Source organism: Accipiter gentilis, chromosome 7 (genome assembly GCF_929443795.1).
Source record: "Accipiter gentilis chromosome 7, bAccGen1.1, whole genome shotgun sequence".
Lineage (NCBI taxonomy): Eukaryota > Metazoa > Chordata > Aves > Accipitriformes > Accipitridae > Astur > Astur gentilis.
Window position 1 is genome coordinate 17,230,651 of NC_064886.1, and position 13,224 is coordinate 17,243,874.

The 13,224-nt window shown below is 42.6% G+C and overlaps 1 protein-coding gene across 9 annotated transcripts in view; it reads left to right on the forward strand.

Annotated features, from left to right (window-relative positions):
• The window catches only part of KDM2B (lysine demethylase 2B), a 125,884-nt gene that overhangs the window by 31,728 nt on the left and 80,932 nt on the right, over nt 1-13,224 (forward strand). For all 9 annotated transcript variants that reach the window (XM_049806146.1, XM_049806150.1, XM_049806143.1 and 6 more), the window contains 2 exons: nt 4,613-4,791; nt 7,733-7,839. In XM_049806146.1, the coding sequence (XP_049662103.1) occupies nt 4,613-4,791; nt 7,733-7,839 (286 nt within the window). The remainder of the gene's footprint in view (nt 1-4,612; nt 4,792-7,732; nt 7,840-13,224) is intronic.

The window sequence follows — 13,224 nt, forward strand, 5'->3', positions numbered from 1 at the left end:
ATAAGAAGGAAATAATTTAACCCTACTGAAAACGCTCCTGCTCTGCAGCCAGCAAGGCATGTGCTGGGGAGATGGGGGGGCAGGCAGATACCTGGGCGAGGGGGTGTAAAGAAGAAAGGCAGAGAGCACTGCAAAGGGGGATTTGGATGACTTGGGGATACTTGTTTCATGGTGGACCAGGCTGTGCTGGGGAAAATGCTGGGTGAGAAAACTAACTAGGAGGTGTGCAGGAGAGATGTGTGCAAGTGTCCAAGCTGGACTCTTATTTCCCTTTGTTCTTCTGTGCCCTCTGGTGGATCTGGGAGCGATGGTATTGGTACGTGTCTCTTTAAGTTGTTCTTATCCTGGGTCTGAAATGCAGGGAACGTCTTGAATAGCTCCACTTGAGCAAGGACTTTCTGCTCTGTTTTACGTCCCTCCCCGTTAGTATGGGATATCATAATAGTCTCCTGTGGGTAGCAGAAGAATACATGCTTTCCAGCTCCGGGAGCTCCAGAGGGATTAACTGGGATGCAAGTCAAAGCCTCAGTCTTTAGGTACAACCCACTAGTGAAGCTAGCAGATTTCCTAAGGATCTGCCAAAAATCCTGCTTTACAAACCAAGGACTTTTTTCCCAGTAAGAAGCATAAAGATTAGAAAGGACCTGCAGGTCTGTTCCTTAGCATTTGAGGTTGGTTTCTGTAGACGCTGTATTGTACCTTGGACACAGGTCTTAACTCAGTCACAAAGGGTTAAAATAATTCCCCAAGGTAGCTTTATCCTCTTAATGGACAGGCTTGATAATCATTCTTACAGAAAGGACATTTCGTCTTTCCTTTGTGGTGGGAGAGTTGCACCTTTTCCTGCCGGTGGTGCGCTGCGGAAGAGACAACAGCCTAGAAAACACTGGTGTAATTTTCACCTCTGATTCACGCCCCCTGTGCATTTCCCATATTCTACTGTGTGGTTCATGTTTGCTTTACTTATGGACCACCTCTTGCTCCCACTGCTCCTAATATCAATGCTAAGTCTACGTCAGGGGAAAGAATAGGCTATTTGGAAGACTGGAGTCTGGTAGCCTGGATAATGCAAGTCTGAAGCTGTTTCAGGTCAAGGCAGGGGAAGGCAGTGCTTCACCTTTTTAGAAATGGGAAATTGCAACTGGTGGACCCCAGAGAAGATTATTATAGTCCCAGAATTCCCCATTCTCTCTTCCCTCTCTGGCAAATTGTTACAATATTCTATATGTGAAGCAAAGTGTGGGTGCGAATTCTGCAGGGATGATCAATGAGCGCTTTGCTGAATGACTTTGGAGCTGGAGCCTGTCACTCCTGAAGTCTCTGGGGTGGACTTGGTGAAGCTGTGATTTGTGAAAGTGCTTGCTGATGTGGGGAAGGTACCTATGTAACCTGCATTCATGAAGTGCAGTTCTCTATCTGACTGGAGAACAAGATTTGCCTCTCTGTTGCTCTCGAAGTATTTTTTTCCAAGAAGTTCAGAAGAGAGAGGTACAAATCTCTGTACCAAACCAACTTGTACAGGGTGGGCAATGGGAGGCAAGGACTCTGCACAAGTCATTTTTCCTCCAGGTGTTCATTTTTATGTAAAAAAATAATGATATTGCAGCATATAGCAATGTTGTAGGATTTAACCTGTTAAAACCTTTACAGCATCTTGGTCACTAGGCCTCTAAATAAAGGGAACAGATATTACATATGCTATTTCCCCCTTAATTTTACTGTGGATTTTACTAATATGTGGGCTGGAGTAACTTGATTTTTTTTGGTTTAAGGTTTCAAATAAAGCATAGTTCTTAAGTAGCTCTTCCTGATTGATTTTATTTTCCAGCTTACGTCTCTGCAACTGATTCTTCCCTCTCCTTCTTGATTTTGTCTGTTCTTCTTGTCGAAGATGGCGCTAGCTTGTTTCTTAGTTACTGTCTTTGTGATCCTTTGGGGATTCACTTGTGCTTGATGAGTAAGCAGCAGTAGAGGAGGAAGACATTTCCTCCAGTGAACCCTAGCATCACCACTTTGCCTCTGAGTCACATCTGCTGCCGGAGAGGAAACAACTCCTCCTAACGCTGCACTGTCCAGCCATTCTCCAGTCAAGAGTTATATTGGAAAAAATCCTGCGAAGCCAAGGATGAGGTGATGCATAGTGTACTGAAGCTTCCCATGTCCGCAGTAGGAGATGCTTTTTGGCAGCTAGGGAGCCAGGTGTATGTTAATCGATGCACAGCGAGTGATGAGCTGAAGCAAGGAATATGGACTGTACGAGGACAAGAGGCTGCCAGGGTTACTGTGATCCTGCTGGGACTTGGTGGGCTGCGTCACGCTTGATTGAGTGGGGTCTCTTTTTACAGGACAGGATGAGACTGTAGCAAGAGGGTATCTAGGAAATCGTTAACAGAAATGGTACATCAAGTAAAAGGCATGTTGGAGATGTTCAGAAATCTAGCCTGACAGGAGATCCCTCAGCCTGCCACTGCTTTTTGGAGCCTCTGTGTGCTTCTTTCCCTTGTTCTTTACCTGTCTCTCCTTCTGGATGAGATTTTTTAACTTTCTCCTAGGGGCAGGAGATAGAAGAAAGAGCTGAATCTTTTCAGGAAAGAAGAGATAAAGTTGGCAGTAAGCCAGAACCACTAGAAAGTGGGCAGCGAGCACGAGGCTGTTAACCTGTAATTATACGTCTCAGATTTTGTGAGCAGTACTCCAGGAAACATTATGTATGGGCTTGTTTGATAGTACTGTGGTTTAAGAGAAAAACATCCTCTCAAATTACTCTTTAATTTGGAAGTCAAGAGACTATTAATTCAAATCTTAGCTCTTCTGCCTGTAATTGATAATAGTGTACGTTTAACAAACCCGCTATTGAACTGTGCCTCATACTTTTAATTCATCAGGTAACTGATGATTTTTCTTTCAGAAAGCATAATTGAGAGGCTGTACAAGGTTGCTTCCAGCAAAGCTGAGATCAAACCTAGACTATAATATGGCAGATCCCAGACTCTGCCATGCAGTCCTTCAAATATAATTTTTCAGTATCTGTGTACTTAACCCCTCTGGGCTGTAGCCGTTGCTTTAAACCCCACGCACTGGAGGCCAGAAATTAGGCTGGCTTTTTTTCAGGAGCTGTTTAACAGTACTTCACCCCAGTTGCTAACCTGTTGAGTTTAAAAAAGACTATTCCCCCTAGATAGTAAAGTTAACAGTTAAAAAAACCAACAACAAAAAATCCCACCCCAAACCTAGATTTTATGTATGTTGTTTCAAACATGTAAATACCAAATTTAAGGACTCTTGTGCTTTTTCACATGTAACTAAACTTTCTCCCCATCCTGCCTCAAGGTGGCAACACGATGTACAGTCCCGAGCTCAGACTAAGGGTGAAATCCTGTTCACCGGCCTTGTAGTGAAGAGTTTGACTGACAGGCCAGTAGGACTATTCGGGATTTACACTGTATAAATTTTTCTTTTTGATTACAAAGCTTTATGGTCTTGAGTTCCTTTCCAGAATCATTATCACATCTGTCACTGTCATTGCTATCAGTGGCTAAGGATGTTTTTAATGAAGTGATGCAATCCAAACTATCATTCTTGCTGAAATACTGCTCCCAAGCACACAATAGGCCAGGTGCTGTAATTATTAATAATTCCCTCTGATGGCATATATCGGCCCTCCATTTTGTTTTAATGCAATTTATTTTGAGTTATTTCTTCAGCAGTGAAAATGGGTTTGGAATAATTTTTTGGAAGCAGTGTGAGTTTGTTTGCTGGAATCCTTCTCTCCTGGAAATGAGGCATGTCTCTCATGGGCTCCCGTTTGCTCACACACAAATGAACTGCTAATTAGGATGATGAAATTGCTGGGAGAGGTGAAACCTTCCAGTTGGCCGAAGAGAAGATTGTGGATTAATCTGTGTAAAGCTGAAGGCTCGACTAAAACTGCTGTTCAACATTCTGGTGCTAATGAGACTTGTATGTCTGCCACTTGAGAAGCTGAAAGTATGTCCTGTAGTTTTTGTTGAGAGATCCAAAGTGGGGGCTCACTCTTCTATGGCATTTAGTGCTTTCATCTCCACTGATGATGACTGGAATTGAGAATACTCAGCAATCTGTATAAGGTGTTCAGCAGTTTATAGCATCCGGTGATGCAAGGCAGTTTGCTCTTTATGGATAATTTTTGTACATGAGTAAAAGCAACTTGAGAAGTGTATGGATGTTTAGAAAATTGCAGAGTATGATTTGCAGAGCTATTTGTCATGCATGCTCCCTGCTACCATCTTATATTGCTTCTTCATAGTTTTTAATGTACTTCTGCTCATGTCAATTCATGTAAAGGAGGAAACTACTCTCTCCATCTCTGTGAAGCAGAGACACCAGCTGACTTGTTCAGTGTCATACTGGGCAAAAGGTCCAGTTCCAAGTTAGTTTCCTGCTCATTGTTTTAGCTGCTCAGGACCTGTGGAGGGACTGATGCTGGTCTCTTGTCCTCTAATAACAGTTTCCTGGCAGTTATTGAGAATCTATACATATATATATAAAATAATATACATACATATATATATATATATATATATATAAGTAAAGCCAAGGAAGATGTTTTGAGACGGTTTCTCTGTGTTTGCAGGAAGCCGACGGATAGTGGATGTGATGGATGTGAACACACAGAAAGGTGTTGAAATGAGCATGTCTCAATTTGTGAGATACTATGAAACACCAGAGGCCCAGCGTGAAAAACTCTACAATGTCATCAGCCTGGAGTTCAGTCACACGAAGCTGGAGAACATTGTCAAACGCCCCAATGTGGTAAGGGATCCTGTGGTGATGGTGTTTATTTTCAGCTTCTTCCCAGTCACCGGTTGCTTTGTAAGAAATAAAACATAGAGTTTAAACAAGCTGATATGAAGTACCTGTAACTCCTGTCTATTTGGTGTTAGGATCTCATTTTTACCCAGGTAGAAAGCTGGTCTCCTTGACAGTGGAACTTAATTTACAGGAATTAGGTACCTGATCAGCTCTTAATCATGCAATGTGCACAGATAACCCAGTTCCTCTCAAGATATTTAGGGGAAATTCCATCCAAAATTAAATACCTATCAATTGTTTTTCCTCCTCTAAGAAAGCTTCAATTATCAGGAAGCTTAAATTCCTTATATATGAACCTTCCTATTAGCTAAAAAATGTTCAGGGGGCTCCAATGCAAAAAAGTTGAAAACACATGTATTAAATTTAGAAATTTATACATCATTAAATAAATACTAATAAATCAGCATAATCACTGCTATGTCAGAATTGACAATGTCAGAGGAAGGGGGTAGATTTGTTCACATTTTTTAAAGATAGAGGGCTCTTATGACTTTGTTTCCCAATGGAGTCACTGGCAGTGAAACCATGACCTTACTAATAAAGATGATTTCATTCATCACTAAAACGTAGCCATGTGTGGGTAAGGGTTAGAGCATCAACTCACTAATACACAGTGATGGAGGAAATGGCATTGGAGATGTTAGAGTGTCTTCTAAGAACACTCAGCAGAGAGTCTGGGCATTGGTCCTGGTTGATCAGGGAACAAAGGGACTTCTCAAAGTAGAACGTGTATGCTGCTTGTTCCCTCCATATCTACTCGTGGCACTGGATGCTGAAGGTACTGCTGGGTGTGAAACTATAGCTCAATGATATTTTGTTTTCAGATGCTTTTCTCCTCATTTCTAAATGCTATTCTAGTTACACAAGCAGTTTTTTCACTGAGGCCATCTCTTGACTATGCGGACAATATAAACACCACACTTCTGTCTGAATGGGTCAAAAATAGATGGCAGCTCTAATTGCTGATTTCTAGAAGTAATTCTTAAGTAGGCTTTTGTGTTCTGTTGTGCACATATCATAAATTGAATAGTAAGCACATATTTAGGAGTTTGTGCAGGTGTTTGCTGTCATTCAGATGCTAGCGGACAGTTTGGAAGTTCTCTGGGGAGTTTCTGGTGTTCAACTGATCCTGGTTTTCCCAAGTACATCATGCTCAGTGAGCTTTAAAAACATCTGTGCAAATTTCCTGGGTGCTCAGAACTGAAAAATGCAATTAGATACCCGTTACCAGTGTAAATTAATACTTCATATCTGTTTAATATGGCCTGAGTGCACAATAGTTTGTAAACCAAGGAATATTTAGATCTCACTGAAAGAGAGATTTGCGTTCCCACTAGGTACTTGGGAATAGAAAAGAGGGTGCTGGGGAAGTGGGTGCTGAGAAGAAGTCCAGTACATAAAGTCAGATACTAGTGGAATTCATATAAGTGGTTTCCTTGAATTCTGCAGAGCTCTTTTGAGCACACATAAGGCAGAAATACTTGATTCATGTTCTGTGTTGTGTAAAGACTGTGGGTTGCAATGTCAGGATGTGGGAATTATTTCAGAATCAGGGCAATAACCATCAATTTTATTTTTGCATACAACAGTGATATTCATGGAATTGGTTCTATTTCTACTGGCTGCATTATCTCCTTTTGCCTCTTCTCAAAGTACTGTGTGTGTTATCAACAGTACCTGATGCAGATGGAAAAATAGATAGGGATCAGCCCCAATCTGCAAGAATTTCATGTGCTAATTGCCCTGTTATGAAAGTCCTCTGGGGATACAAACAGTTGAGTTGCCTCATAACAGTAACATTCTTGGCTGGGCCTTTAAAAAGATTTAGCAGTCAGGAGGCTAAGTGGGGTGCTAACCATGACTGAATTGGACTTCTCTGTTCTTGCTGCACGCAGTCAGAGGACAGCTTTGTCACCAATGCCTAGGATAGGTCTTACAGCCCTTATTGACTCATAAATGGAGGTTCATTCACACATCATGATTTTTTGAGCTGGGTCAGGATGTACAGCCACACTGTGGCCAAATGCAGCACTACAGCCTGCTTTGTTGGACTTCCCAAGTTGACTAGTGTTTTCCCCTGTTTTGAAACCTGGCACATGTGATCCACTTGCATAACCAGAGGGGAGTGTTAAGGATATCTAGCACAGGCTCCATCATAAAACAAACCAAAGAATGAGTCACAGGCTTGTTCTTGCTGTGGCTGTGACGGACAGATTGCGGTTTGTGCTCTGGCACACAGTGCAGGAGCTGTGTTTCAATGTCCCTGAACAATCTTCAGTTTGCACCTCTCCCTCACCTTGCTGGCAGTATGTTTCCAATTGCTTGGCTTTTGCTGTTTTCTCCTGCCCACGCTTCCTAAAAGTTTGGCTTTTGGACAAGAACTTTGGTGAATTTTATACACAAGTAGAACAATGAACAAAGTGCACAGTAGGCAATACAGTAATTACTCAAATCAGAATTTGGCCAGAACAATGTGTTAATATTCCTTGAAATGTAAGGTATTGGAATAGTATAATCTCTTTGATGTTTGTATTTTAATGTTCATAAATGCAATTTCTAGGCTGTTGGCTACAAAAATGCATTTGAATACAGACAGCCAGGTGATGCTGCAAGAGACGGTGCTCACAGTTGCCTACAGGACAGAATTTGCACCCAGTTAAATTGACTGCAAAACTCTCCTTACTCTGGGTTGCAAAGGACTGAGTTGTGGTGATGAAGTGCTGCACCTTAACAAGTTGGGTCCATAGGACTTCTGCTGAACAGCAAGGTTCTTGCTATCTGTGAGCGTCTGCTGCTGCTGCCACTGTTAGAGTTTTAGTCAACAGGAGTATATCCTACCATGTGTTCAGTAATTAACAGTTGATTTTGGTGGGGCTTTCAGGTGGACTTAGTCGACTGGGTGGATAATATGTGGCCGCAGCATTTGAAGGAGAGACAGACGGATGCTACCAATGCTCTTTCAGAGATGAAATACCCCAAAGTGAAAAAGTAAGTTTGTTTAAGTCTTTTAAAAACTCTGCTCTTGACCTCCTTGATTAATTCCTTTTACAGTTTGCTGAATAGAATCCTTAATCAAATCTCTTTGAAAAGTGCATTTTTTAGTTTTGAGCAACTCTGTTTTGAAAATGGCAGACTGACCTTTCTCCACAAGTGCTACCCAAAGAAATCACTTCACAGGATACAGATATGTCATACAGTTCACACAGTGTAGTCAAAGTCCTTCTGTAGGCTGGGTTCAGATCCCTCCCAGGTTCTAAACTACTAATGGCTGAAAAGTTACTAGCTGAGAGATGTTTTGTGAAATGAACCTGAAGTCCATTTTCAATAGCAGTGTTTCTCCACAAAAACTCTGTCAATGCCCTTCATGCCAGTTTACTTTTGACTTTTTCAACAGCAAGATCAAATACTGGACTGACTATATGGGCTGTGTTTTGTGTTTCAGAGGACCCACTCAGGGCAGGTTTGAGACCGAACACGAGCAGTTTGTCCTGCTTCTGCCTATCTTGGCTCTAGTTTCTGGGCAAGTTGTGATAGCATAGCCTCACCTCACTGTTCCTTCTGTTTGAATGTCTTCCTTGAAAATTTTTATATGATGATTGGAAGAAGGAACTATTTTGGGGGTCTGAAAATGTGCACTGTAAGTTTCATAGGAATTAGTACAACTGAGATAGGGGTTACTGTCAATGCTATAATAGCTATTGACCTGTATGGCTGATGAACATCATATAATCCTGGAAGCCCTTCACTGCTGTCTCTGTTTTAGAGGCATTTTCTATTGGCCAGACCTAATGCTGGTGGCATCCAAGGCTCTGCTGTTGAACTGACCTCTAGTGTTTTGCAAATTGCTCAGAACTCTTTCAAAACTGTAATGTCTAAAATAGATTGGTACTAACATATACAAAGGAGTGTGCAGTCAGAAAGCGATATGCAGCATTTACTCTCATTCTGTAAAAATAAACATTTTGGAAGGTAAAGGTCTCCATAATAGAAGAGCCTCTGTGGGAGGCATCATGGGGAAGCCTGATCCTATGATATGCTCAGCACCATTGATTTCAATGGAAGTTAAAGATACTCTATCATTTTGAAAAGAATAAGCTGCTTGTTTTGACAACTAGATAAGGATAAGAGTGCCAAATTTCACGTATGCACTTGGAAATGTCCTAAGTGACTTGCCTAAGGTCACACAATAAGCCAGTGGCAGAGCAGAAAATAGAACTCAGGCAACTTGCTTCTCAAGCAGTTAGTCTACTAAATAACATTATTTATAACCTGCTAGAGCTAAGAAACTGAGTCATGATTCAGGGCTTCAGGATTCATGGATTGTACAAGGTAAGAAGTAAAGAAAATGATCCTTTTCCTAGAGTAGGCACACTCCAGATGCTGAAAAAAATGTAGCAAGTAAACAAAGTAAGGCAGAGATGGTTTAAAGGATAAGGTAGCAACATGACTAACAGAATTTAGCAGAAAAAGCAGAGTATATTCTTGCAGTTCACTACTTGCATCATGAAATGCCAGATGGTAGGTTTCAAAGAGGGATTTTAGAGAAGTAGCAATTCAACAGATTTTGACGTGGAGCTATTCCCATGTGTGGGGGATGGCCTGGTAGAAAGGAAGGAGATGCCTGATAGAGAAGCAGACACAGAGCCATTGAGGTTGCTGTCACTGGCAAAGTGAAGGTGGAGGTTGACAGCTTGATAAACTAGTAGATGTGATAGGTAGAGGGAAGCTAAACAGTGAAAGACTGTAAGCGCTTGAAATGTGACAGAGTTTGATGTGGGGAAAAGGAGTTACCATGCATGAGAGTTAAAGGCAAGGGTGATGCAGCTGGAGTGATGAGGATGTTGCTAGTGAGCATCATCTAGCATAAAGACTAGAGAAAGCTGATTTACAGCACTGTTGGCACAAAACCCTCATCGGTCTGAAGAAGCAACAAAGCAATAGCAAACATTGATAGTCTAGAGCACAAGAGAAGTTGTACTGGATCAGGACAAAGATCCATGGCGCTCAGTAACCTGTCTGCTGTTGGGTGCTGTCATAGATGCCCTGGGAGGAGTGTAAGAACAGAGTAAACATAAAATGATGCCACCTCTTAAAATTATCTTCTGAACTTCCACTGTCTGCAGCCCAGGCAGGGGCTGTCCTGAGGTGGAAGTGGTTTCTGTGTGTGTGACTCTCAAGAGATTTCTTTTCCATGAACTTGTCCAGTTTTAATATGAACTCCTCAAGAGATTAGCTTTCTCCATCTTTGGAAATTCAGATTGACCCTTTCCTGTATAGATACTAGTCACAGCTACTGCTGTGAGTACCCAGAGGGTATAAGCCCTTATTAAAGAGATCGTGTTCAATTGTGGAGCTAAATGTCAGTGCTGTCACTTGTTTCATGCTGCCCATTCTTTTATGCGAATCATCAATATTCATATGCTTTATTAATGACTGTTGCTCAGAAATGGGATTGTTTCATTTCATTCTTGTTCTTAGCATCTCATAATACTAAGAGTTTGCAGTATGCAATACCCACCATTAACGTGTTCCCTACAAACAAAAAGCACTCCAGCGAAAGCGTTGCGGTTTTGCAGACACAGATGGCATTACCAGACACAAATGTCTGTCTTGGCTTCTGCACGTCAAGTTCCGTGCTGGGAGTGAAGTTAGAGAACGCTCCATCTGCTGCGCTGCTTTAGTTACCAGGAGCACTACATGCACTGGAGACCGCCCTGGCTTTCACTTGGACTTGCACCATTAACTTTTTTTAAAAATTCTGGGTAATGAGGTTATTTTTCTGTCTGTAAGTAAATGACTACATACCTAATAGGAGCCTTAGAGGACTGAATTAAGTGGGGAAACAGTTTGTGTCAAAAATATGTAAAACTTTCCAAGTACTACCTCTTAAGCAGTAAGACAGCATGAGAAAATAAGGGGATGGCTAGCTAAGATTGTAGCGTGACAAACCTCAAACTGATGTAAGTTGGCATTGCCCCTGAAAAAACAGTCCCATGCCCACATTGTCCCATCCTCATTGCTAGAACATGCTGTTGTGCAGCTGCAGAGTAAACTGGACTAGGGACTGGTCTGGCTGAAAACCGACTCGGGAATAAAGAAGAAAAAATGGTTAGTTTTCAGGCCATCCAAACCACCACATGGCTGCATAAATGCTTGCGCCAACTGAAGGGCAGTGTAGAAGTGTGAAAAAAACATAGCAGTGGGATCACTGACAAACCCCTTCTGCGTTTCTCGCAAGGTGCAGGGCCACAAGACACCGGGTGAGCAGAGCGAGCAGCTCATTGCTACCGAGGAAGCCTGCTCCTGCCTCCCCTCTTTCACATCCCTGGGTGCAAATTCCTGCAAAGAGCCTCACAAACATGGGAGCCTGGTTGAGAGCAGGCAGCGTGCTGTGTAACCAGGAGCCAGGGCAGGAGGAAAAGGCAGTGCTGTTCTAACATCAGCTTTTAGGGACAGAAGCTTGTTATGTCACCTCACACATCTGTGGTACTACAAATCCTAAGGGTAGGAAACTGACAAAAGGGAACTGAACTGGACTCAGAACTGCTTCCTTTCGTCATGGTGCACCATAACCATTTTCAGGTAGCTCAAAACAAGCTCAGATTTAGTTTTCTGTTTAAATTCAACCAGGACAGAAGCAATCTGGATACAGCTGAACCTGAACCAAACAAAACAAAAATAAGTACTAATTTGATTTCTTGTTTATCAAAACGGATAGCCCTGCTGAAATTATTATCCTCTTTATGAGGTTTTGTGTTCGTAGCCTTGCAAGATTATTTGCAAAGCAGTGGCAGCGAAATAGCTAGTGTGCCAGGACATGACAGGTATAGAAATAGCAACAGGCACTTCTAAGAACTTGATAATGTTTGTGCTATGGAACAAGTGATAAACGAAAGCCTCAGTCGCTACAATGCACTTTTTACCTTCAAAATTCTTCCTATTACTTAAAATATCTACGCACTGCTATAATAGGTCTTTATATTGCTGCTGTCCTTCAGTTAAGGATGGGGTATCTTGTATGAAACATCTACCTGTTCACAGAAGGATGATGGTCTGTTATCATGTAGTCAGCCCTATTTTCCCTCTCCTAGGCTGTTATTCAGCCATCCATTCCTTTCTATTCATTCCTTTACTAAGTAGGGATGGATTTAAACAGATGCTAAAATGCTCTGCTGAGCTCTGGTCTAATTAGAAGCTGAGGGTGTGCCTCTGGAGACAGAGATTGCCCTTTGAATTGAGGGAGCTCACAGGTCCCACAACGCAACCCAACACTGTTTTATGCATGCGAGATACTCATATGCACTTCGTATGTCATTTGTGAATTGCTTTTGATACAAAAGCAGTCTATAAATATAATTAAGTACAAGAAAATTAGACCAATAAGCTTAAATTCTCATGAAAACTTTCCAAGCTAGCAAAGTAAAATAAAATTTAACTTAAGTCAGTGCGTTAGTCTCAAATCCTCCTTTGTGTAGAGCTTGGAGGATTTGCAGCATCACATGTGTAACTGAAATAAGCACCGGCATTTAAAATGGTTTGTGGTGAGCCTGGAGATGAACAGCCATGTCACAAGGATGGAGAAACAAGTCATGTTCTCACCGATACCAAACTGCCATTCCAGGGGCAGACGGCCCCGACTCGCTGTGAATTGGCAGCTTGGTTCGTTTCCTCGTGGTGGCGGGTGCCTTCTCAGAAATTTAAGCTTCCAATCAAAAAAAAAAAAAAAAAAAGAGGCCTCTTCATTTTTAAAGTTCAAAGGTAACCTTCCCAGCATCAGCTGAACATACGCCGCAGCAACGAGGTTTGCAGGCAGCCTGAGATGGTAGCTGGGTGCAGTTCTGCTGATGCTCTATGTGGGCTGTCAATGCCAAAAATCTGACGGCTGGAAGGTAAATAACGCTTCCCCTGTGAGGTCCCCGCTGGCGGCAGCGGCAGGCCCAGGTGCGAGCCCACCCGGCGCACACCGAATCTTGGCGTTTCACCTCGGGTGGGACCTGGGCGAGGGCGGGACGAGGGAAGCGTTGCCACTTACTTCAGTCCCAGCGTGATCCGTGAGCACAGTTTGCAGTCGCTTCACAACATCTCTGGCGCATCGCAGAAAATAGGCTTTCTCTTATCTCGGGTGTTGTTTTTGTCTGACTGACTCAGATCGTAACCCCCTCAGGGGCAGGAGCCGGGTCTTTTCATGTGCTTCTGAAGCGCCTGGTACGCGCACGCTGTTTAATGATTAGTTACTGTTCGGTCTCGATAGGTGGTGGTTTGCTTTTACTTCAGGCTGGAAGCGCTGAACGGTTTTTTACTGGAAGCGCTGGTGACCACAGCCGGGCCGCCCCGCTCCTGAGGAGGGGAAGGGGGCCGGGTGCGTTTGTGCCT